The sequence below is a fragment of the Puma concolor genome, chromosome B1 (assembly GCF_028749965.1).
Source record: "Puma concolor isolate L17-30 chromosome B1, mPumCon1.1.hap2, whole genome shotgun sequence".
Classification (NCBI taxonomy): Eukaryota; Metazoa; Chordata; class Mammalia; order Carnivora; family Felidae; genus Puma; species Puma concolor.
Window position 1 is genome coordinate 136,160,386 of NC_141670.1, and position 27,411 is coordinate 136,187,796.

General features: G+C 33.3%; 1 protein-coding gene across 7 annotated transcripts in view; it reads left to right on the forward strand.

Annotated features, from left to right (window-relative positions):
* Window positions 1-27,411, forward strand: part of MAPK10 (mitogen-activated protein kinase 10) — a 316,114-nt gene that overhangs the window by 225,054 nt on the left and 63,649 nt on the right. For 5 of the 7 annotated variants that reach the window (XM_025922449.2, XM_086704660.1, XM_086704661.1 and 2 more), the window contains 5 exons: window positions 778-907; window positions 5,204-5,262; window positions 6,297-6,435; window positions 7,126-7,291; window positions 9,772-9,843. In XM_025922449.2, coding sequence (XP_025778234.1) covers window positions 778-907; window positions 5,204-5,262; window positions 6,297-6,435; window positions 7,126-7,291; window positions 9,772-9,843 — 566 coding nt within the window. Of the gene's footprint in view, window positions 1-777; window positions 908-5,203; window positions 5,263-6,296; window positions 6,436-7,125; window positions 7,292-9,771; window positions 9,844-19,783; window positions 19,856-27,411 lie in introns of all 7 variants that reach the window. The other 2 variants (XM_025922450.2, XM_086704658.1) reach the window with 1 other exon arrangement.

Consider the following 27,411-nt stretch of genomic DNA (forward strand, 5'->3'; position numbering starts at 1 on the left):
CTCATACTGGATTCCTTATTTTCAGCTTTGTTATTGTTAATGGGTACACTTGAGCACCAACCAACCTGTGCATTCATGGCAATGAATGTCATACCTTAAAGAACTGGAAAGAATAATGTTCTCTTAAAATAACCAAATAACAGTGGAGTTTTATAGCTAGAGAAAACCTAAATATCACATGTTATTAGATGAGAAATTCAAGCCAAGAGAGATGAAATGACTTGCCACATTCACATGGCTGGTGGGAGAGTGGAGCACTTTTGTTTTGTCTCCCAATGAAGGAGGCAATTTTATGCTGGGTTTCTTTCTGGGGGGAGTGGGCAAGATTCTGTCCTTTTTTTCTTTTCTTAGTAAGTAGAATGGTTTGATACTAGTCACTTCTAGATCTTTACTTTTTTTATTAAAAAAATTTTTTATGTTTATTTATATTTCTGAGGGAGAGAGAGAGCGTGAGCGGAGAAGGGACAGAAAGAGAGGGAGACACAAAATCAAAGCAGGCTCTGGGCTGTCGGCACAGAGCCCGACGGTGGGCTCAAACTCCTGAACCTCAAGATCATGACCTGATCTGAAGTCGGACACTCAACCAACTGAGCCACCCAAGCACCCCACTCCTAGGTCTCTATTTACAGCCTGATTGGCATGTGACCTGAAGAGAAGATATCTGAGTGGGATTCCAGGATAGTATTTTCTTTATCCGTATCCTTTACCCATATCCGTAGACAGGAATTTTATGGGCTTCTTTGTTCCTAATTCTGGATTGCTCTTGGGTTTCTGCAGTGCTGCGTATGATGCCGTTCTTGACAGAAATGTGGCCATTAAGAAGCTCAGCAGACCCTTTCAGAACCAAACACATGCCAAGAGAGCTTACCGGGAGCTAGTCCTCATGAAGTGTGTGAACCATAAAAACGTGAGTTGTTATTTTTAAACCTCTGGCAGTGGGAGATTGTGAGATCGGAGAAAGAAAATCTGTGTGCCAACTTGAGCAGGAAAGGCTTTCTTTACTTTGTAATGTCTGCCTGTTAAAATTGTTTATCCAGTCCATATGCTACATTTTATTTCATTGTCCTCATGATAACTTTCTGCTTAAAAACCATCTAAAAACCATATGGTGTGAGAGGATGAATTTGATAGATATTTTCCTGCTATGAAATTAACCATATTTGGGTATCTTGCTCCAAATTAACCAGAGAGCTCCATACTTTTCCGAAAACAATAAAAAACAAACAAATACAAAACCCTAAAATATCCTATAGAACAATATACTATATTTCTTTATTATTAACAGGTGAAGATTTTTATCTCTTTTTTTTTTTTTGACTATAGTCTGTCAGTGGCCTTCAAATGTTTACTGTACCCACTGTGCTTCAGCATCTTGTTTTTTTGTAGAGTTGGGCAAATGCACAGGAACGTATCTGCAAAGCACTTCAGAACAGGATTATCAAGAGCATTTCTCATGGGAACTCAGTAGGGTGTATACCATTATATCACATTCTTCACTTCAGAGTATATAAGCTTCTTCATTTGCAGATAAAGGCCTCTAGAATTCTTTCTATGCTCCCATTACTTTTAGTAAGGATACAGGGGAGATAATTCATTATTTTAATAATGACTATTATTAATAATTTATTATATAAATAAATATATAAATAAATAAGTACAGTGCATATAATTTATTACATATAAATATATAATGAAAATAATTGCAAATTATAATAAAACTATAAAAATAGCTATAAGTCTGCATAGTTTTTCTTAAGTATGAAAATCACACAGAATATATGAAATTATCAGTGCAGTTTTATAAACAAGTGGATTTGTCATAAGGCCAACCATCTATCACTGGCACTAAGAAGAAGCAAATGTATAAGAGTTTAGTTGCAAGATGTTTGAAATACAAATATGTGGATTGTTTCTCTGATGACAGTGTTTCTCTTTTCTTCTATTATTCTACTCCAATGACTTGTAGTTCAGTCATTTGACATGTTTGTTAAATAAAATGTGCCCCATGTATAAACCTAGATGCTAAGATTACATCAGTAGAGATAACAGAAACTAATCCCTGACCATGTGGAGCTCATGTTGTACTGATGAGAGAAAAAGATGGTCTAAAAAATAGGTAAATGTATAGAATGTCAGATGGTGATAAGCACTAGTAAGTAAAACAAAGCAAAAGGAAAATTATTCTGGTCAGTGCTGGTGGGTGGACTTACTTTTTAAAATAGATTGAGCAGGAAAGATCTCACTAAAAAGGCAAATTTATGAAGTACGTACCCGTCTCTAATTTTGCCATGCAAGAAACACAAGACTTTTAGAAGGTAACTATAAATGATGGAAAGGATGATTCATAAGAAAAGTCATTCTACTAAACCAATTTGTTCTTTCAGTATGTTAAATGAAGGCAGGAACAAGACTAACAACATGGCCAATGCAATCTATTTTTATCATAGCAGAGAGGATGAGAAATACCATGGGCAATGGAAAATGGATAGATATAATCAATGAAGCAGCGGTATGGGGGATTTTGATAGTGTTTTCATATACTTATATTTCCCTCATCTTCCTTTCAGCTCCTATAATGCAATAAACACATTGTGGAGAAATTTCCACTTACTTGGTGCATTTGAGGGAATCATCCTCCCTGTTCTTGACTGAAATGTAGAAGTTCATGTTTATGATACCTAAAAAGAAGTTCCCAATTGAAAGGATTATCTGTAAATGGTTTTCTACCTGCTATCCCCCTTTTATGTGTGTATTTCCATGTGCATGTGTATATGTCTATGGAAATAAATATCTGGAACTTGTTCACTTATGAAAGGAAGTTCACTTATGACCAAATGTAAATTCCACATTAGTACTTTTTTTTTAAATGTTTATTTTATAGAGAGTGAGAGAGGACATGAGCAGGGAAGGGGCAGAAAGAGGAAGACAGAGAATCCCAAGCAGGCTTTGCACTGACAGTGCGGAGCCTAACATGGGGCTCAAACTCATGAACCATGAGATCATGACCTGAGCCGAAACCAAGAGTTGGACACTTAACCGACTGAGCCACCCAGGCGCCCCTCCACACGAGTGCTTATAATCTTAAGTAAAAACAGCCAGAATGCAGAACTCTGTAAATGCTGTGGAAAGTAAAGTAAAACAGTGAAGAATCCCAACTAAATCTTTAATAATAGAGAAGAGAATCCATTTAGAGAATGAATACCTAATTCTAGGAAATGATGGCTAATGTGATTGTGGAGCCATAACAAACATTAATTCGTATCTGCATTTTAATATGTCGGAATAAAGGAACTGAATGAGATTCCTGCGTGAAACTGTTGAACTAAAATGAAAATACCTGTGATGATATGTTTCTAAAGGGACAATTTTTAATTGGTTATTGTTAAGAATTAGAATTTACAAGGGAGCAAAGAAAGAACAGAGAGAAATCAAAGAAAATGAAGGTGATGAAGCAAGGGCATAGTAAAAGGGAAAATAAGAATTTTTCAAAAAAGTTTTCATATATTTATTTTGGGAGAAAAAAGGAGAGAGAGCGAGCACCAGTGGGGGAGGAGCTGAGAGAGGAGAGAGAGAGAATCCCAATAGGCTCTGCACTGTCAGCACAGAGCCCAACACAGAGCTCCATTTCATGAACTGCAAGGTCATGACCTGAGCTGAAACCAACAGTCAGATGTTTAACTGACTGAGTGACTCAGGTGCCCCAGTGAAAATAAGAATTCATAGTGGGGAATTAACCTTTTAAAATAATCTTGATTTACTCAAAATTGTAATGCTATTTTCTAAATTAATTTTCAAATACCTAGATTATTTACCAGGTGATATGGGTTAGCATTTTTCCATATTTAAGGGTTGTTCGTGTGTGTTGTGTGTGTGTGTGCCCTGTGCACAATCTCTGATGTTTTTGTTTGACCAAATATCAAGATGAATTACTTTGCAAGACTGATAAAATACTAGAAAAACAAACCCACTGTATATGTTTGATGTACATACAATGACAGATATATCACACATTGTTTCAGCACACACTATCAGCATACAGAATAAGACACTTTCATCACAAGTTTCAAAGATATTTTGAAATAATTTTATTTCTATATGCATATTCCATAACCTGAAGAACCTAAGGTTCCTTTAGAAGAGATGATCATAGTTTTCTTAATATGTAATATATACATTTGTGTGTGTGTGTGTATGAAAATATGCATTGTACTGTGAATTTTTTGTCAATAATTCCTCAACAAATGAAAACTACATGTGACCCAAAGCATTCTGTGGACTTGATCACATTTCTCAGATGTTTATAATCATTTTGTTTTGTTTTCATTATTTCATATGTTTCTCTACCACTTACAAAATTTACCAAAATTTATTAATTTGTAGTTTAAAGATGTTTAAATCTTAATCTTGTACTTATCCAGTTTTGTGAAATGGTTGCATCTATCCTGTGAGAAGATCGTTATCCCTATTTTTTATTTTTATGTCCCACTGACATTAGTAGAGAATATTTACTTATGCTAGAAGGTAAACTTCTTTGCTACCTAATATATAAAATAACCAAAGCAGGCAACAAAAAATTTAAGAGACAGAATTGCAGTAACTTTTAAAATACATTTTCCACTAAATTCATTATTGATATCATCCAGGATATTATACATATCCCCAAACATATCAGTATAGCATTAGTTTAAATAGTATTTGTGTGTGAAATAGAAGCAAAAGAAACTAAAGTAGTAACACACAAAAAATCTTAAATTAGAGCACCGTCTTGTTCATTTGGAGGAAAACCATGACCTTGCTACATCTTGTTGGGTGTTTTGCTGCTGCCCATCTTTTTCTTACATGGCTTCCTTCCATTTTTGCTTGATTAAATTACAACTCTATATTCTACCAAGGAGAATCACACTCTAAAGCATTTACACAATTATATATTTTCTCTGATTCTTCCTTCTGCCTAAGAATTTGAGCATTTTAATTGTATTTAACCCAAAGGCAGATATCATATGTATGACCTTTCTGAGTACATTTTTCTATGTTCTGTGAAACAGTTCTAGAAGTTTTTTCCCAACTTTTCTATTGCTACCATAGCGCTAGTGTGTGACTTTGAGTTGGATTAAATACTTGTTTCAGTCTGCTTTTTAAATAATTCAATCTTTCCCTTTTTCTTTCTCTCTTTCCTCTGTCCCTTCTACTATTTCTTTTCCAGATTATTAGTTTATTAAATGTCTTCACACCCCAGAAAACACTGGAGGAGTTCCAGGATGTGTAAGTAACAAAACTCATGAAGGAAGGATGAGCATAGCACTTATATAACTCAAGGGAAATTGACATACATCAGTGGATGAAATCTCTTGTAGAGATTAAAGGGAAATAAGAGCTGACAGCAAATGAAAGGGATCCAGTGATAGAACAGAAGGTTCTGTTTCTGGTGTTCCTTCCTGGAAAGATACTTCTGCTTCTTTTTGGCCTTTTGGCACTTGTGCTTTGTTGTTCTATGTTCTTGGTTCAATCAGAGAAGATTTATTATTTATTATGTATTTTTTATTATTGATTGATTCTGTGAACTTTCTGGAATGAGTCTATTCACTTTGAGAAATATCAAGAAAAGGGATATGATAAAAATAATTTTTAAATCTTTATTTCTATTTTTTGTGGTGCCTTTGATTTTGTGCAAAAATAACCTATCTAGCAGAGGAGAGGAAGTAAATGTTAACACATTGTCTTGTTTGGCACAGATACATTGCATTTAATAGGAGATGTTATTTATTTTTTTTTTTTTTGAGGGAGTGAGAGCATTTGTGCACATGCATGCATGAACAGGGGAGGGACAGAGGAAGAGGGAGAGGGAGAATCCTACGCCGGCTCCCTGCCCAGTGCAGAGCCCAATGCGGGGCTCGATCTCACAAACCATGAGATCATGACCTGAGCTGAAATCAAGATTTGGATACTTAACCAACTAAGCCACCCAGATGACCCCTGACTTTTTTTTTTTAAAGTTCTAATCATAATACTCAAGAAACAGTTCAGTGAATTCAGAGAAACGTGAGGACAAGATGAAGGTAGAAAATATATGGGTAGGAACCACACACTAATAAATGCTGCTTCTGCTGGTGACCTCGTGGTAGAGTTACCATGACTAACATAGATGGAATACTTGGAAAGTTTTCATGTTCTCAATTCAATCAAAGGTAGAGCTGAGAAGTTTGGAAGACTTACAGATTTGGGAGAGGATTCTGACCTATTTGATTGACTTCATGGATCTTGTGATTTGGGACTAACCTTGTGGATTTACTTCCCAGTTACTTAGTAATGGAACTGATGGATGCCAACTTGTGTCAGGTGATTCAGATGGAATTAGACCATGAGCGAATGTCTTACCTGCTATACCAAATGTTGTGTGGCATCAAACACCTCCACTCTGCTGGAATTATTCACAGGGTAAGAATACATACTCCAGAATTATAATTAAAGTGCCTTTGGAGAAGAGAGAGAGCAACTGTAGATTGTTTTCTTTATGTAGCGGGGGGTAGGTTGAATATAATGTACTTCCTCATTTCTTTGACTATAGAATTAGCACAAAGTCCACTAACGTACAGAAGAAAATTGTAGCTATACTTCAGTTGATTTCATTTAGCATTTTGTTTCGGCTCATTGAGAGTTGGCTTCTGAGAAGCCTCATGTTTTCTAGGCCCTTGATTGGCAGAGGTCATATGTGCAGCTGAAATAAGACCATTCATTTCCACAGTTTGTTGCTGGCAGTATAAAGACAGCTGCCTTGATTCACTCTTCTGTCAGGCCAAGAAATGAAAAATAAGCTGAAAGGTTTATGTTGCCATAAGGAAAAATCTAACAGATGACAATAAATGATATGTTATTTATTCTAAGAGCTCTTCCCAAGATGAGCCTAAACTGTAAAATTGATAGTACACTTCTCTTCTGGGTTTAATAAGTTTTTGAAGATACTTAAAAATATATATAAAAAGCTAATCATTTGCTTTATATTGTGGTCTGTAGGCAAGGGGGGCCCTATCAATACTACTGCAAGACTGCCATATTGATTGAGTAGATAGAGATCATATGTTCCGTTTGCTTCTGGCTTTTAATTTCTTCTCTTTTTCCTATTGTCAGGATTTAAAACCAAGTAACATTGTAGTCAAGTCTGATTGTACATTGAAAATCCTCGACTTTGGACTCGCCAGAACGGCAGGCACAAGTTTCATGATGACTCCTTATGTGGTTACCCGTTATTATAGAGCCCCTGAGGTTATTCTGGGAATGGGCTACAAGGAGAACGGTAAGGAGGCTTCTGCATAGCAGTCACAGAAACCATGAAGAAAATGTGCATATGTTTTAGATGGCCAAGGGCAGTGTTCTTTTTCATGCATATGAATGTATATTTTTAATAGGGTTGCCAGCTTTCATATTAAGAGGTGTTTAAAAACACTACTAGGAAGAATCATTCATTAAAAATGTGAAGGATGTTTCTGAAAAGTAAGCTTTGCTGCAAGAACACTAAAATGTTATGGCTAAAAAGAATTGTGGATGGCATCTGAAAGCAGATATGGATTAGCACACATGCTGTAAATAAATATTGAGAAAAAATGCTGTTTGGGTTGCAGCTCAACTCAGAGTTTTGAGTATGAAAACAGGAAGAAATCTGTCTGTTACAGTTAGCCATTTGGCTTTATGGCTTATCTTAGATTGATGGCTCTACTCCTAGGAGAAGACAAAAAGAGCCTTGGAGCAAGAATCTTTACAAATGCTCATTGGATAATCAATTTAGAATAATCCAAATTGTTCAAGTTAGGTAAGAGTCTCTTTAATGCTTTAAACTGCTCTGTAAGTAATATTTAGGATACCAATTACCTAGTAATTCCAAATTCTGAATCATAGAGAGAGAAAATATTAAATTTTATGTTACTTCTAGTATTCATGAACACTTCAAAAGAAAAAGTAGAATCCTCAAAATGTATTGCAATTTGATTTTATTAAAGGATTTATAAAATACCTATTAGAATGCATTGCAGTATATTATTTTGAAAAGAATATCTCTAATAAGTAATGTAGCATATTAAAAATATATATCCAATATATTTAGGAATTAAATTTTTTTAAAATTAAGATTGTGTATATATATATATATATATATATATATATATATATATATATATATCCTAAATGTACATTTCATGCTTATTTTATGTTTTATTCTATTTAATTCCTAGCAGTCTATTTTTATAAGTTTTACAAAAATAATTATCTATATATTTTTATGTGCAGGTGCTACAGGGTACCTTTATGAAAATTCCCTGGTCACCAGTTTAAACAAATTTCTTTGTGTACTTCCACATTAGAAGAGAGCCAATACTTTTGTGCACTTGTGCAGAAGAAAGGGAAAAGTCAGCTCTTAGGAAGGTCAGGTTTACTTTGGTGAGCAATGGCAGAATTGTTACTTTTTGACTCGGAAGAGGCAAATCTAGTCCTCTTCCCAAGGAATAATCTAACCACATCTAACTTCTTCGGAAAAGAAGACATTTGTAGACCTTTTTCACAGGTTACTTGTAAAACGTCAAAGGGGAATTAATTAAAAAATTCAAGAAATCAAGGATCTACAGAGGTCTGGCGTTAGGGGCTGCATTTGCCTATTGATGGTGTTCCAGATCTTTGCAGAACAAATGGCATGTAATTTCATCCATTTTCCTTCTCTCACTAGAAAAGGTTGCTAGTCACGTCCTTAGCTTTTTCATTTCTCTAGATTTGTGAAGATGTAGCTAACACCCTTGTGCTGCCCTCTTGCATATGAGAGGAAGGTTATCATGCAGAAACACCCGCTTGTTCCTACATCAGGCATGCCTGGCTATCCTGTGCACCTAACCCTGCCTTCCTTCCCCAAGGAGCATTTCAGCCTAATGTCTTTGCCCCAAAGTTCCCTTGATCCTTACTAAAAAGCAAGTTGGAAGAGGGTAAAGATTGGTAAGAGGTGAAGCATGTTTTGTTAACAACTAGGACAACTGAGAAATAAAGAAAACAAACAAATAAATAAAACAATTTTTAAACACCTTTAATACTTTTTTTCACTTTACTTCCAGATGACTCCTTTATATATGTGCTAATTGATCATATCTTTATTTTTGAAATACGTCAAATAGAAACTAAAACTGATGTTTATTACAAGGATAACCTCTGAAGGAAAAACTAAGTCCTGAATACCAGGGATTCCAATACTTCTGCCTATAAACCACGGTTCCTGCCATTTTGTAGTTTCTTGGATGTGCTTGCATGTACCTTATTTTGAACCAACCAACCAATCAAACAAACAAACAAAACAAAGGGAACAAAAAAGCGGTTTTTGGTTGCCCTATTCCATGTAACTGAGTGTAATAGAAAATGGAAACAGCCACTCCTGTAGGTTGCTTAAGATTATTTTCTCTATATCCTGCAAATAATAAAAAACCTCTTGGTGGCTTTTAGCCGCCACCCACCATGGAGACACTTTTGGTTTATCTGCTGTTTTTCCATATCACCCTTTTATGGCACTGCAGAGGCAATCTAAGGTACCCATAAAGTAATTTTTAAAAATTAATTTGAGTTCTCATGCTAAACATTGTTAATGTAATATTACCGTGCTGGTTTTAATTTTGGGGCAACTTTTGGGGGGAGACAAAAATTGTACCTTCTAATGAAACTGTTCTTTTTCCTCCTCCTTCAGAGATCAATGATCTTAGTTAACTTTACTTTCCTCCCTTTTCTTCACTTCCCTCTCTCCTGTTCTAGTGGATATATGGTCTGTGGGATGCATTATGGGAGAAATGGTTCGCCACAAAATCCTCTTTCCAGGAAGGGACTGTATCCTTGTACCTTTTGCTGCAGCTTTACCTGTTTTGTTCTCTCTCCCTTTAAACACATAATGATTTTACCAGGAGAGTAAAGATAGAAGCAAAAAGTTGGGTAAGTGGTGTATTTGTGATTTAAAAAAAAGTGATGATTTATATAATCTGACCAGTACTGAAGATTACCTACTGCAATGATTTGTTTTAATTAAATTTCAATGGGCTTTTTTTCCTTTAAATTATTTTCTTGTTTGTAACTCAAAATAGCAATGCTATTTTTTCATAAATAATAGAGGTCACCAAATCCCAAATTATTAAAATATCTTTGTAACTAGCAAAAGAAGTCACTCTTTGCAAGTATTTTCCATCTTTTTCCTAAAATCATTGTATGCTTCTTCAACATTTAGGCATAATAATTTCTCTCCTTGTTGATATCCTAAGCTTCTGTCTATAGTTTCATTGAATTGAATTACTCTTGACACTATATCCAGTCTTAAATAGGTCAATATAGCATATCCCCCTTAAAACATGAACTTCCACGTTTAAAAACCATAATTGTTATTCAAATTGCCAGAGATCAGCTGGGTTTAATATAAGCTTCTCTTACTTGACTTGGAGATATGACTGAGACACAGATAATCGCTTTTCCAGTGAAATTTAGAATTTTAAAAAGCAGTGTTTATTCAAGTTCTACCCTTGAGTTCTGGGCTAGATTACAATAGAAATTTCTTGGAGAAATATGTATGATTTAGAATTATTAAATGAGCTGATATATTTCTAAAATGACCCAAAGTTTACTCTCTAACAAAGTCACATATTAGTGTTTGTAACATATACATAATAAAGTTTACATATTAATAGAGAATATATTTTTATGCATATAGAAATACCCTGCTAACACACAATAGTGCAAATCTAAATACAACAACAATTTCCAGTTTTAACAGTGATAATGCAATATTGAGTTCAGTATATTATTATATATGAAATTGTTTTAGAAATTGGCAATAAACATGTGGTCCATAACTATTAAATATTATATTTGGTTAACAAGAAAGCTGTATTAAGGAACTCTTTTATTATGTGAGATTATGACTGTTATTTAGTTGACTCAGTGAGAAGTTTATACCACTATGAGCACTCATTATGTAGATATTTATTTATTCTGCTGGATATTAGTAAGATATTCTCTAAATTCCAATAATAAGGCAAGAGTAATGACATCTTCTAGGACTATACTGTCCAATAGGCAGCCACATGTGGCTATTCAGTATTTAAATTATGATGAGTCTGATTTGAGATATATTTTATACACAAAATGCATACTAGATTTTGAGGATATAAAAAGAAAGCATGTGAAACATCTCAATAATTTTTATATTGATTATTAAAATGATAATTTACTTTACTTTCATTTTATTTTAAATTATTTATATTTTGAGGATAAATTATATATCCAATGTAGTTGATGAGAACAATATTATAATTCACATTCATATTTAAATGTAATGATTTCATATAAAAGTAGGATTGTGTGTATGTGTATGTGTTTTCGTCTTTGGAGTATATTTCAGACAAAAAAAGGGGAACTTCACAACACTCAAAGTGAAGTTGCACAGCTACATCTTTATAATGCCCTAGTTAGTGGAAGATAAGTCACAAAATATCTCATTTCCACATGACATTGTTGTTATAGGTCACTTGATTTCCATGTGGCTTGGTGCTCTGAGATCTAATATAGCTCTTCAGGCATTTATCAGGATTGCTTTTCTCCTCTTTTACCAGTATTAAATTTAAAAGCCAATACAATTAGAAAAAGTCAAAACATTTTTTAACCCAAGATATCCTTCAGAAAAAGAAGCAAACAAAGATAATAGCACCGTATTGATAATTCTGTATTCTTCCAATAATTATTTTCTTGGAGATCTTTTTTTCCCTTTATTATAGTTTGTTTCAGGAAAATATTTGGAACTGACAGTAATTTGTGCTAAAATCAATACATAAAATATATATCCTTGATAAAAGTGATCCTAGAAATTGAATAAATTCCAACATAAAAATTTACATTATAAGGATTTGCATTTTGTATTCCTTTATCTCAGTGATGATCATATAAAATAATGGTCTTTGATAGCCTACTGCCCTATGTGATAATGAGCCTGCATACAGACCTAAAAGTCAATGGAAAAGTTACATGAAGACATTTATAGTGGAAATCATCTTGCTAAGTTAAATTTTACTTAAATATGAGTAAATAACTTACAGATAAAACGTGTTAGAAGAACTGCCATCTTTCTAGAAATGTTTCCATTTGTATTTAAATCCTTAGTTCATTTTACCTATAATTAAAATTATAATTTAATGTCAGAAGTCATGAAGACATTTAAAAATTAAACTAAACTGTAGTATCTCTATTAAACAGTGGATTACATGTACTCTGTATTTTTGAGTGGAATTGTTTCATTAATCTTTACATGAAGTTATTATAATTTTATGATTAGAGTTTCCCACCAGCAATTGAGAGATCAGAGCATTGAATTAACTTCACTAACCATGGTGATTAGATACATATTTGGGGGTTGATGGAGTAATTATGGAGAGAAGAATCTTACCAATATTTTAGCATATTGAAAGATTCCAGCACTTACTGGAAGTAATATCAAAGCTTAGTATAGGCTAATTGACTACTTCTAAGATTTTTCAGAGACTTAAAAACAAAGCAATCATAAGTTCCTTTGACTTTCCCTTATAATTATTCAGAGTAATTTTTATTAAATTTCTCTGAGGCTGAAAAATTATATGGTAATATTCTATAATCATAATCATTATTCCCCTCTCTCCACAGAACTTTTTAACATTCCTTTTCTTTATCTGAACCTATGACAAAAATAGTAAAACACCTTGACAAACTGGGAAATCTTATGAAATTATCATTGATGACTGAAGTTTTAGCTATATGCCTAAATTAAAACTGTATTTGCATTTTGAGAAACACTGTGTACATTTCTTGGCTATTGATATGATCCAGGTTATATCACAGGGTAGTTTCTTAATTAAGTATTGGCAAAACAAATACATTACATACATACATACATATTTCCTTTTCTGTTAATTTGCTATTTTTTAATATCCAAAGGACCATTTATAAAATATTTGTTTTTAATGTATTAATAGTTTAATTATACAAACACATACTATTATATACTCAATTTTTATTACAGTGTTATGATTAAAACCTATTTCATAGCATATTTATTGACATAATATATAGTATTACTAAAAATTCTTAGGCCCATGATAAATTTTGAGTTAGCAGTAAATATATGAGGTCCATTATTTTCTTTAAGAGTCCAACAATCATAAAAGAGGTTGTCAATGACTTTACATTTCATTCAGATTTTGTCTCTTTTAACAATAGTAGATAGTAAGGTTGATTTTTCTCATAATTTTTTTAAGGGATATTTAGTCACTGATTCTCTCACCCACCCCAAACCCCAAGCAGGGCATGCGGTGTTTTTGATTACTGAAGTCTCATAATACTGGTAGAATTTTCATATACTACAAATTCTTTCCTTAAGCCTACTTCTCTTAGATATATTCTTTTTACCTTTTTTCTTCCATTCTTCTTCAAATGGCCACACCTTCTTTGAGCAAGGCCTGTGAAGTCCTTCATCTAGAGTTCTTGGCCAGAGTTTCCTGGACCTACATGATATTAAAGATAGGCACACTGTACTCATTTGAAATTGCTAGACCTCAAGTATATTATCTCCAAATGATGCCAGATCTGATTGCTAAAATAGACCCCTTTGCTTTTCCCTATGAAGACATGAGAAATTCCAATTAGAATGAAAAGGATGTACATATAGACTTGCCAAGGAGCCAAGTTATTAAGGAACAGATAAATGATTTGCCAAAAGTGTATTTGAATAAATAAAGAAAACATCCTCAAACTTAATGAATGTCATATCTTTTCTAAATGTGAACATGAAAATTAGGAATAATCAAAGTAAAGTGAATAAAAATTAGAGGTTGTGGATGATACTCATCTAATGCAGATAGAGATTCTTAATCCTTCTTACCTCTTTGAAATAACCATGCTTACTTTCTAATAAACTTTTGCAACTAATACATTACTATAATCTTTTACCTAATATTGAGATGGTACAGTATTATCTCAAACAAGATATGGCTTATGATTTAAGTAAAGTTGCCATGTAAGACTTCAGCCATTTTTTCATACCCATAAGCAAATGGCAGATAATCATGAACATGAGAAAAAATAAGACGTTTCCCCTTTATTTCTCTGTACATACTTGTTTGAAAGAATCTATTCTCACCATTAGTTTTACTACTATTGATTATTATTATACAACTATTTTATTGTTATTACTTTGAGAAAAATCTGAGTAAGACAGGAATCACTAGAGTCAGAGCTGGAGCTTGAGGTGGTCTGTAAAGATGGAAGGAGGACATAGTTACAGGGGGAAAATCTCTCACCCAGGAAGTTGAGACTAGGCCAGAGTCCACTAGAGGGCAGGATAAGGCATGAAGGTCATAAAAGGAGTTCAGAGAGATATATTGCAAGGGGGCAGCAAGTGAGGACAGACTTCCAGAGTGGAATAGAAGGCAAGAAATTGAGGAGCTGGGCCTCCACTCCTTGATGTCTTGGAGAGGGGCTGCTGAGAGCCAGCATTCATAAAGCTCCACTAGGAGCTGGGACTAGGACTGCTTGGTCCCCCAGAAGCTCCCTGTCTCCCGGAAATGCATATAGACAGGTTTAAAAGCATGTTATTTTCCCCCTACCCCCCTACAGAGTTCTGTACATAGAGTTCTGTGAAATATTGAAGGGGAAGAACTACACAAATAATAAAACACATTCCTTAGTCATTACTGTGAAATTCTATTCAAATTGCCCTGGGCCCTGTTGATCCTCAGGACAGAGTCCATGAGCAGTGTGTGGGACATTCTTTCTGCCTTCTGCAGTCAAATGAATGTCAAGTACGTACTGGAATAGGGCTCCAAGAACTGGCATCTAGTTCTGTTCACTTTGGTCATGTGACACCCCCTAAACTTTAATTTACTTTGTAAAATACTTCCTTTCCCTGTCTTACAGGATTGCTGTGGTGATAAAAACATTAGATGTTTACAAACAGACACATACTTCTAAATACCTTCAAAGATAAGAAACACAATTTTAAAAAATATTTTTATTTTTGAGAGAGAGAGAGAGAGAGCGCTCCAGCACAAGTGGAGGAGGGGCAGAGGAGGGGGGATGGAGGATCTGAAGCTGGCTCAGCGCTGACAGCACAGAGCCTGATGCAGGACCCAAACTCATGAACCATGAGATCCTGACCTGAGCTGAAGTCAGACACTTAAGCAACTGAGCCACCCGGGGGCTCCAAGAAGTACAGTTTTTATGTTATAAAGTTAATTACTTTGGAGACACTCCAGCCCAAATAACCTTCAAATTGAATTAGATAAACTATTAAAAATGAAAATAACTAAGAGGCTACCCAGAATAAAATTTCTCTCAAATGATGAGAAACCAAAATTATCTGTGAAATTTTGACAACAATGAAAAGAAAGAAAAAGTTTGCTACTTACTAAAATACTTTTGTAACTTGATGTACAGAATGAAGTGAGGATACTTACATTGGTGAGCATGTGAGACATTTGGAGCCTGCATTTACTATTTGTTGATTAGAATATGAAAAACTTAAAGAAAAAGACATTTTTTTTCAAAATTAGGATATCTTTGAATTATTTATATACACTACAGAATTACATGGATTTTGAAAGATGACATTTAAAATATTTTGGTACAGTAAAAAATTATTCAATCTTTTTATGGGAAATATCTTATGTCTTTTAGCCTATAGCTTGGTTTATGATTTAATATAAAGCTAAAGTCTTCTCCTTTATGATAAGTTTCAATGGCTTTTTTTATGTTTTGTAAAAAAAGCCAACCAGGAATACAAAATGTTTTAAATAATGGTTAATTATTAATTATATTATGACATAGAAGTTATAAAACAAGAAAAGCAAGTTGAATGGGTAGACTCAAAGAAAAAAATCTTGTTTTGATTTCTGAATATTTAGCGTTCTATAAATGTTATTTTTCTTATTCAGATTCACATGTGCAAAATATGTATGTTTCTTTAGTTTTTATAATTCCATCTTTTCACTGAAGTTTAAAACAATGTGCACTTGTTACATATATAAATGTATAACTTTTGAAACAAATTTTTCAAAGAAATGGTGCTGTGATATTAGAAAATTATATTAAATCTTCTTGCTATTATATTTTGAGGTATGCTTTACAAGAAAATTTATCAAAGCACATTTTCTGAATCCTATGCTAAGTGAAGAAATAGGTTAGGGAGAAAAGCAATGTGGTCTCACAATTGTGTTACCAGAGCCACAAAATCTCCTAGGTAGAAGACATTTACCAGGTTTCTGGATAGAAATTCACATAGTTCAAAAAATATTTCATTGTAGATTACAACCCAAGCCATTGGACAGAATGTGGAAATAGCAATATAATGCTTTCTTTATTTAGATTTAAGCTGCCAGGGCTTATGTTATATCATTTTTGTCTCTTGGCTAGAATAGAAAAGAGATAATTTAGCATAATCTAATGCCTGACAAATGATACAATGACACTTGAGATTTTCTCACTTAGATTTTCTCACCATAATTTAGTAAAACCAAAACTTACTTAACATCCCTTCTAGGGAAAGTGACTCAGTTTCTGAATGTCACAGTTGCAAATGAATCTGCTTTCTGCCTATGGGAATACTGATGATGGGAGAGGAAATGTAATAAATCAGATTCATGAAAGCACTGAGAATTCTAACTGGACAGCATTAGTGTATAAAACTCTTATGGAGACCCAAATACAGGCTGTCTCAGACAGCATCAAAATCCTACAGTAACTGAATTTGCTAATTTCTTCTCAGGTCTATGTACAATCAGTATTCAATGGAATATCTTGAAAATATCATAAAATAATATAGTCTCCTTGATAAGTAGTTATGTATATTATCTGAGGGAAGGCTTACCACCAACCCCCACTTCTCCGTTCCAACAAGATTTAGTATCAAATTCTTTTATTACCTATTTCCTGTTTTAGTTGTGATGAATAATTCACAAAATCTGATGCAAGGACTTTATCTTGAGAAATAATCGTATCTTCAGTGTATAAAAATCCATATAAATTCATGTGCATATATAATACTTTTGTAATTCATAGTAATAAAGCTTATCATTTCTAGACACAAAGCTTAGCACTTAGGTGGCATAAACATGGATAATCTGTAAGAATAATGAATAGCGAGTAAAGTTAAATGGGAATGGAAATTGGAAAAATCTCTATGGTATTGTTACTCAGAAAAGATACTTTAAAATAGAGAAAATAGAATTCATTATATTAATCGATAGTTCATATCTAAAGTTTGTATCTCTGTGTTATTTTTATGACAAGCTTTATGGTCTATTAACTGTATTTTGGATTCTGACATAAAGATAAATTTCCAAAGATGGTCTTCTTTTACTTTGAAATATCTAGATATAGCAAAACCACACAAAGAAGAACTGGGAGATATACCAGTTATTGATACCAGTTATTAAACCAACAACTGTCTAGAACCACTTGAAACTGAAGCAACACAAGGACTTAAGATTCCATTTCGATCACCTGTTGTTACGGTTATTGCTGTTGTTTAAAGGCATATATGAGGGGATGAAAAATCAAGGGATTTTAGTCTGAAAGATAAAAATTTGCCAGGTTTAGGAGAACAGTGGTCAAGTATCATAGGCTATAGTAACATAATTTAAGATGGTTATTTAGATGAGGAAGCAGGGTAATTGCTATTTCAATAATGGAAAGAAGTTCCATGGAATCAGCTGTGATTGAATATGTGGAATGCCTTTCCAAGTGGTTTTAAGAGTGAAAGGATCACCCAGTGAATGGTGGGTGATCCTTGGAAAGATTTCTTTATTACATCTAAATATAATATTAAATAAATATTAAATAAATAAACCTTTCCAGAATATATTTAATTACAGTATATAAGTCATACTTACCATGTACCAGGCAATGTAGAAGGATCTTTACCAGGCATAATCCTTTCAAGTCTTTTAAAAAATTCTACATGATAAATACTATTTACCATCTGCATTTTAGAGGATGAAATTTATATTTAGAGACTGAAGTAACTTGACCAAGGTTATAGAGTTAAAAAAGCAATGGAATTGGTTCTGCAGAAGAAAAAAAAATGAGATAATATAGAAGAGGTTTTTTGCATTAAATAAAAAATAAAAATAGATGTTTTCTAACTCCCAGATAGATACTCTCAGATTCTGTTTGTGGCAGAAGCCACTTTTTCCAAGTGTTTAAATGGATGCAGGCAAGAGAAAATCCTGCTTATTGAGTTTATTAGCTCTATTTTTTTGTCTGTCTTCCACAATATCTATAAAAATAGATATAATGTAAATAGCAACTTAGACTGATCACTTTGGACAGTATGATAAGAATACTTGCAATTCCAAAACAAATTCATTTTCAGACACCTTTTTCTTTTTTTCTTTAATCAAAGATTCTCACAATACCAACCTCTTGTGAGATGGATAATTATCCATAATTACAAATGCATTAATGATAAAGGGATGCACAACTGTTTGCTCTATCTTTCCCTGATATTTTTGCATGTCACTTGCTTTCCTAAAATGGAAGCAAAACAAATTTGCTTCTCTTGGTATGCTTATCACCTTCAAATCTGTAACCATTTCTTTGCAGTGATCACTCCGTTTAGGTGTTAAGTCAAACAATGGAAACTTTGAGTTTAACCTGAGTGAGATTTTCACATTGGAAAGAATCTCATGAGGAATTCTTTTAGGTCACTGCCAAATTACAAAATGTAATTTGAAGAGTAAGTGGAGCAAAATTATAGTGTACTGCTATTTTAATGCCCTTCCCTATTTGCTCCCCCTCATCATCCCTTATTCCTCTAGGTTATTTTCCCCCTTAAGAATGACCTATCTCTCCTTCTGACTTTTCAGTAGGAACACGTGAGTAACCAAGTATGGTTAAAGAGAGAGATTTTACTTTCTTGCTTCGCCTTTTCCCATTTTGCCCCTCCCTGTGTACCCTCTGTCCCGGCTTATGGGTTTTAAGTTCTGGATGATAACTGGCAATAGGAGAGAAACCATCATAATTTCACCTTGAATTCCAGGTTTCTTTGGATTCATAGTCTCAGCAGTGTCAGCACTTAAATCATGTTGTTGATTTCATGTAGAACCATCCTGTTTTGAAAGCCAGTGTTTCTTACCATTATAAAGCAACCATGTGTATAAGAATAAGACAAGACTTCCTGTTTAGAAACATGCCCCTTTGATGGGAGTCAATGAAACCGAGCCAGCATATTTAGAAATATTCATTCTTGAACTGGCATTTTGCATCCGAATATTTATTCATATTTATAAATAAGAGTAAATGTGTTTTGTAAAAGAAACCCTTTCTTTTGAGGTTGCTGGCAGCTCAGCTTTTTTTTTTTCAAATATGGTATATGAAAGAATAAAAAAGAAACCAGTTTGCATGTTTCCCATATTAACACAATCTAGAATAATTTACAATACGAATAAGTAGGATTCTAGGAGATGAATGCAAATTAGACCTTTTAAATCAGAAACTAAATTAATCATTGAATTATAATTGCAAAGTAATATTATCATACATTAAGTAGTATTGAGTTAATTCAGTTGCATAGCAGAGAGGGCCCTGACTTGTGTTCTTCCCACTTCAATGTTTTAAAACACTAATGATCTTAAGACTGGCCTCTTAGCCAGTCAGTAAAAGGTCAGGCCATTGCTCTATCGCATGAGTAACCAAGTGTTTTCATTTATTTGCTGTTCTATTCCTATCTTCTTGTTTATCTTCATTTCATTTTTGTTTTCAGTTGACATGTGGTCAGTAGGGTGCATCATGGGAGAAATGATAAAAGGTGCAGTGCTCTTTCCTGGCACTGATCGTATCCTTCTTAGCAGCCAGTGGTCTCTATGGGTATCTTTCTCAATCAGTTCCCTTTGGTCTCAAACACAACACTGCTGATGGTATATATTCACTGCCTTTGGTCCTAAGAGACTCCAATGTCAAATATTTACCAGCTGGCATCATGGTAGAGTAACCTTGCCTCCTAGCTAGATCTTATGGGGATAATACAGTATCAAATATGAAACATTCAGCATGCTTTCAAAAGGTCTGCCTTAAAATTCAGTCCTATGAAACTTGTAACAGTGATATGCTCTTCTCTATTGTTTTTTTGTTGTAGATGTTTTAAAATTAAGTTATATTCATAGCTAGATAATAAGTGACAAAATATTTCAGCTTTAAGACTGGAGATTTATTCTTTTAAGAAATATTCACTTGACATGGAAATCTTTTTTTTTTTTTAATTTTTATGTTTATTTATTTTTGACAGAGAGAGACAGAGCACAAATGGGGGAAGGGGAGAGAGAGACAGAGATACAGAATCCCAAACAGGCTCCAGGCTCTGAGCTTTGACATGGAAATCTTTAATCAGTTAGATTTATTTTCACCCTCAAATACGATAGGTTTATTTTAACATATATTCATGCATGCATATGAGTTTCGTTTTAAGATTAACCTCTTTCAAAATTTTTTCTGTCATTTACTTCATCTCTAGGAATAATAGATCCAATTCCTTGTTCTTATTTTGTCTACATTAACAAGTGCAAAAATTAAAACCTCATTAATTAATAATGATTATATAAAATATCTGAAGAAACAAATTTCTATCAATTGAATAAGTAAATCTTCTGTTAGGATACCAGAGGCTCTGCAGCATTAAATAGATACAGACAATGTGTTATTAGCATATGGGTGTATAATAATCTATTTCCTTAAGTTAAATATCTTCTTACACTCAAGTCACTTATAAAGATATTATGTCCTCATCAAACTGAGGATAAAACCTCTGCTTATATGACCATGATTCAAAAATCAAATCAAATCTATAATAATGGGGTTTTAATATATAATTAATAGAAACTTAGTTACTAATGCAGTGTATCGTAACGATATTATGATTAACTATTAGCTTTGGGGATTAATATATTACTTATATGGATATATGTAGTTTCATATATATATTCTCTGTATGTATTAAAATACCAGTTTGGGAAATGATTGTGTTAGGCACTCAATTAATTTTTTTCAGTGAAAGAACTAGCCTAAAATGTTTCATTCAGTAAGAAATAAAGCTACACTGTTTTTCTCCTATTCTTTTTTCTAGTCTTAAATATGACACACATTATTTTTAAAGTTTTTCTATCTATATTGCAGTTTTGTCTTCTACATATACATTTTATTAGATAACATCTATAAATTTGCCACATTCTTGTTTATGTAATTGCCGTTTAAAAATAAGTTGGCCTGATAAAAACTAAATTCCTTCAGATTTCTAAAAAAAAAAAAAAAAAAAAAAAACAGGGTTTCTTTAATTCCAAAGGATTTTAAACTTTACTTTGGCCTTTGGACATGAACATGAAACAGTTCTTAAGTTTTGGCTAATTTTAGGCATTTAATTAAAATGAACTCAATCTGTTGACTTTGTACTCTGCTTTTTCAGAAGTTCATTGTGGTAGAGTAATCAATGACTGAAACAAATATTTCCCACCTCTAAATTAAAATGATTGATTTTCATTACTTTCCTTACATTTTCTATTTAAAGATCAAATCAGATTTCCACAACTGAGTTATTAAGTACAGATTAACAGTTCTTAGAATCCATTTCTTGGGAGAAGTTGCTTGGATATCATTTCTAACTTGGGTATTAAGATCCCTTATAAGTTTTTCATTCTTTCTCATTGCCAAGTAGTATTCCATTGTGTATATAAACCAATTTGACAATAAATTTTATAATAAAAATATCCCTTATAAGTAAAGCTTTAGGCTGCTACTAATGTTAAAGTCTCATATGAGATGCCCTTTCAATGCCTGAGCTTGGTATTTTTATATTGAGTTATTTCTGGATTTCTTCTTATAGGGATAACATTCCTGAAGGATAAATGCTAATTATTTTCTAAAGTGGCCCCTCTGAGTGTAAGAGGTGGTCTTTTAATGATTTCAAACATGTTGGTTTAAGTTTAAATCAGTCTTTTTCAAGCAAACAAATTATGAACTGAATATCATAAACTCTTAAAATGCAAGACAAATTATTTTTTAAATTCTCTATTATTAGAAATAAGTTATCTGAAGAATAATAAAATTATGTCTAAGTTTATTAGCTAAATAGAACCTTTAAAATGGAGTTAGTAGTATACAATATGTATATTATACATCTATACAATCCATCATTAGAAGTCGTATTATTTTAATCAACATATCCTCACTTATGTGAAGGCATTCTCAAAATAAATGCTAAAAGTCCTTGTGATATGAGTCATACAAATCTTCTTCTTTTATAAATCAATTCAACAGCAAAACTTAAGATATTAATAAGGCCTTATACCCTTTACCTTTTATTTCTAAAAGAGTTCAACACATTTTTAGCATTGAGAAATTTAGATAGCTAAAAGCAGTTCTTTTTTTTTAATGTTTACTTTTGAGAGAGAGAGAGAGAGAGAGAGGCATGTGTGCTCACATGCAAGCGGGGGAGGGACAGAGAGGGGGACAGAGGATCTGAAGCAGGCTTTCTACTGACAGCACAGAGCCCCATATGGGGCTGGAACTCACTAATGGTGAGGTCATGACCTGATTTGAAGTAGGACACTTCACCGACTGAGTCACCCAGGCACCCCTAAAAGCAGTTCTTAAAATGTTGTATATTTACATGCCACTTAATTGTTAAATGTATTTTAATATATATTAATTGAATTTTATTCAAATCAAATGCTTTTAACTGTAGAAGAATCAGAACTCAACTACTGAGATGCTTCTGGGAAATCTAAAGAATTTCATCACAGCAAAAATATTTACTGTAAAAATTAAAAAAAATTTTATATTAAATGAGTGAATTAATATTAAATATATAGCTTTTGGATAAGATTAATAAAATGAACACATATATACTACCACTCAGATTAAAAAATAGAACTTTGAATGTCTTTGTGTGCTTCTCCCCTGTCATTTCCTCCTTTCTCCCTGGAGGTCATCACATCCTAAATATATGTTTTTACAGTCTTCTTGACTTTCCTTATATTTTTTACCACAGGTAAATTTATCCCTAAACAACATATGGTTTAGCTTTATGTGTTTTACATATGGCACAAGTCACATTATTTTTGCTACTTGTTTTTTTTGAAGTTAACATTGTAGTTTTGAGACTTTTTCATGTTAATTCATCAGTTCATTTTCATTGCTGTAAAGTAGTCCAGTCTCTGAATATATTCATAGCTTCATTGTTTATAAAAGTAAAAGCAAAAACAAAAACTGGATAATCCAAAGCCTATTTGTAGGAGAGTAAATTCACTGGACTACTTTTATTTTTATAGTTCATGCATTTTTAGGTCTTAAGAATCCTTTGATGCCTTTATATTCTCTTGTAACTTTACTATGAATGTTTTAAAGTTTAATCTTTTACATTTAAGCCTTTAGTTCACTTGGAATTTATTTTTGTGTATGATGTTAAAGAGAGATCTAATTTATTTTATTTCAGTTCCACTTATTGACTAGCTTATTCTTTCTTTACTTGTCTATAATGCTGTCTCTCTCAAATTTCCACATATTGAGGGAAGGGGTATTCTGGGATGCTGGGCTCTATATTCTGTTCACTGGACTGTTTGTCTATTTTGTATCACTATTACCCTTTCTTAATACAAATGTTTATTGTGTACTTATATCAGGTAAGGTAAACCTCACCTTTATTGTTTTCTTCAGAAGTATCTTAGCTATTAATGAATCATTGATTTCCCATAAACATTTTAGAATTGGCTTGCTAAGATGTCTATTGGTATTTATACTGAAACTGTGTTAAGTCTATAGATCAATATGTGGAGAATTGGCTATTTAATTTTTTTTAAATGTTTATTTATTTTTGAGACGGAGACAGAGCACTAGTGGGGGAGGCTCAGAGAGAGAGGGAGACACAGAATCTGAAACAGGCTCCAGGCTCTGAGTTGTCAGCACAGAGCCCAACGCGGGGCTCGAACCCACCAACTGTGAGATCATGACCTGAGCCGAAGTCGGCCGCTTAACCGACTGAGCCACCCAGGCGCCCCGAGAATTGGCTATTTTAATTTAGATGATTTTTTTTCTTTCTCCTGAACACTCAAGGATCTTAGCACAAACTAATTTAGATCATTACTGTACCAACTTAAATATATCCAGTGTTTACTTCTTTTTCTTTAGCCTCATACATTGACAATATTATAATATTATTGCACACAGAATTTGTTTAGATTCACCTTGATATGAAAGAATTCTATAATTTTCTTGGCTTACCACTACTTCTTGCAATTTGGCCCTTTATTTTAAGATTATTTTCCTTCTTTCAATATTAAAAATCAGCTTTGTTCTTCCACATCGACAACAATTTACATGAAAATAAAAATATGAATATAATGCCTGTTACAGTAATATTAAATCAAATAAAATACACCTCTGGTTTCCAGTTCCACATTTAAGAAGCTTGGAAGTAGTCACTTCATCCTAACAAGATGTAAAAAGGCTAAATAGATTGAAAATCATCCACACTCTTTGATCTGTAAGGGAGGGGAATACATAGAGAAAACTACTGCTCCCAACCGTTAGAGAAACGGGCTAATATAGGGTTTCATGTCAAGGGTAGAAAAATCTGAACTATAACTGACAAACTTCTAGAAACTCAGCGTGGACAACTCTCAGATTTAAAAACTCCAGGGAGAGTCAGTCGCATGGAACCACAACATTGTTAGATTTACCTCCAGGAACTTGATCAGGTTCCTACAGAAAATATGAGAGAAAGATCACCTCATTTTTCCTATAGTGGGGAGGGAAAAAGAATCAATTTTAAATACACAAGGACAATCTGTTTTTGTTTGTTTGTTTGTTTTAATTTTTTTTAATATTTATTTTTGAGACAGAGACAGAGCATGAAGAGGGGAGGGTCAGAGAGAGAAGGAGGCACAGAATCTGAAACAGGCTCCAGGCTCCGAGCTGTCAGCACAGAGCCCGACGCGGGGTTCAAACTCACGGACTGTGAGATCATGACCTGAGCCAAAGTCGGCCGCTTAACCGACTGAGCCACCCAGGCGCCCCGGACAATCTGTTTTTCTAATTTCTTTCTTTTTTTTTTTTTTAACCTTTATTGAGTTTTTAAATTTTAATTCCAGTAGAATCAACAGTGTTCTATTAGTTTCAGTGTATAATATAGTGATTCAAAAATTCTATACATTACTCAGTGCTCTTCATGATTTGTGTACTCTTTAATCCCCATCACCTATTTCACCCATCCCCTCACCCACCTCCCCTCTGATAACCATGAGTGTGTTCTCTATAGTTAAGGATTCTTTTCTTGGTTTGTCTCCTTCTCTTTTTTCCCTTTGCTCATTTGTTTTTCTAAATTCCACATATGAATGAAATCATATTTGACTCTCTGACTGACTTATTTTGCTTAACATTATCCTCTCTAGCTCTATCCATGTCATTGCAAATGGCAAGATTTCATTCTTTTTAATAGCTGAATAATATTACATTGTATACACCACTTACTTATCCATTCATCTATGAATTAATATTTGGGCTGCTACCATAATTTGGCCATTGTAAATCATGCTGTAATAAACATAGGGGTGCATGTATCTGTTTGAATTATTATTTTTATTTTTTTGGTATATACCTAGTAGTGCAATTACTGGATCATAGAGTAGTTCTATTTTTAACTTTTTGAGGAATCTCATTACTGTTTTTCACAGAGGCTGTACCATTTTGCATTCTCACCAACAGTGCATGAGAATTCCCATTTCTGTACATCCTCACCAACACTTGTTTCTTGTGTTGTTGATTTTAGCCATTCTGACAGGTATGAGGTGATATCTCATTGTAGTTATGATTTGCATTTCCCTGATGATTAGTGATGTTGAGCATCTTTTCATGTGTCTGTTGGTCATCTATGTTTCTTCTTTGGAAAAATGTCTGTTCATTTCTTCTTCCTGTTTTTAAGTTGGATTATTTGTTTTTGAGTGTTGAATTATATCAGTTCTTTATGTATTTGGGGTACAAACCCTTCATCAGATGTGTCATTTGCAAATATCTTCTTCCATTCAGTAGTTGCCTTTTAGTTTTGTTGATTGTTTCCTTTGCTGTGCAGAAGACTTTCATTTTGATGTAGTTTTAATAATTTATTTTTGCTTTTATTTCCCTTGATTTGGGAGACATATCTAGAAAAATGTTGCTATGGTTGATATCAGAGACATTACTGCCTGTGCTCTCCTCTAGGATTTTTATGATTTCAGGTCCCACATTTAGCTCTTCAGTCCATCTTGAATTTATTTTTGTGTATGGTGTAAGAAAGTGATCTAGTTTCACTCTTTGGCATGGGGCTGTCCAGTTTTCCCAATACCATTTGTTGAAGAAACTGTCTTTTCCTCATTGCATATTCTTTCCTCTTTTTTCAAATTGACCATATAATTGTGGATTTATTTCTGGATTTTACTTTTTTAATATTTATGTATTTATTTTTGAAAGAGAGAGAACAGGAGAGCAGGGAAGGGGCAGAGAGAGAGAGAGAAGGGAGAGAGAATCCCAAGCCAACCTTGTGCTGTCAGTGCAGAGCCCCATGCAGGGCTCAAACTCACAACCATGAGAATCGTGACCTGGAAATCAAGAGTCAGATGCCCAATGAACTGAGCCACCTAGATGCCCTATTTCTAGTTTTCTATTATGTTCTGTTGATCTACGTGTCTATTTTTGTGCTGGTACCATACTGCTTTGATTACTACAGTTTTGTAGTATAACTTGAAGTCTGGAATTATGATACCTTCAGTTTTGTTTTTTTCTTTTTCAAGATCGCTTTGGCTATTTGGGGTCTTTTGTGGCTCCGTACAGATTTTAGGATTATTCCAGTTCTGTGAAAAATACTCTTGGTATTTTGATAGGAATTATATTAAATCTGTAGATTGCTTTAGGTAGTATAAACATTTTAACAATATTTGTTCTTCCAGTCCATGAGCATGAACTATCTTTTTATTTCTTTGCATTATCTTCATTTTCTTTCATTAGTGTTTTATAGTTTTCAGAGTATAGGTCTTTCACCTCTTTAGTCAGGTTTGTTCCTAGGTAGTTTATTATTTTTGGTGCAGTTGTAAATGGGATTATTTTCTTAATTTCTCTTTCTGCTGCTCATTTTTAGTGATTTATGCTCACTGTACAGATCTGTACATTGATTTTGTATCCTGTGACTTTACTACTGAATCCATTTGTCAGTTCTAGTAGTTTTTTTGGTGGAGTCTTTCAGGTTTTCTATTTATAGTGTCCTGTTATCTGCAAATAGTGAAAGTTTTACTTCTTCTTTACTAATCTGGATGCCTTTTATTTCTTTTTGTTTGATTGCTGCAGCTAGGACTTCCAGTACTATGTTGAATAAAG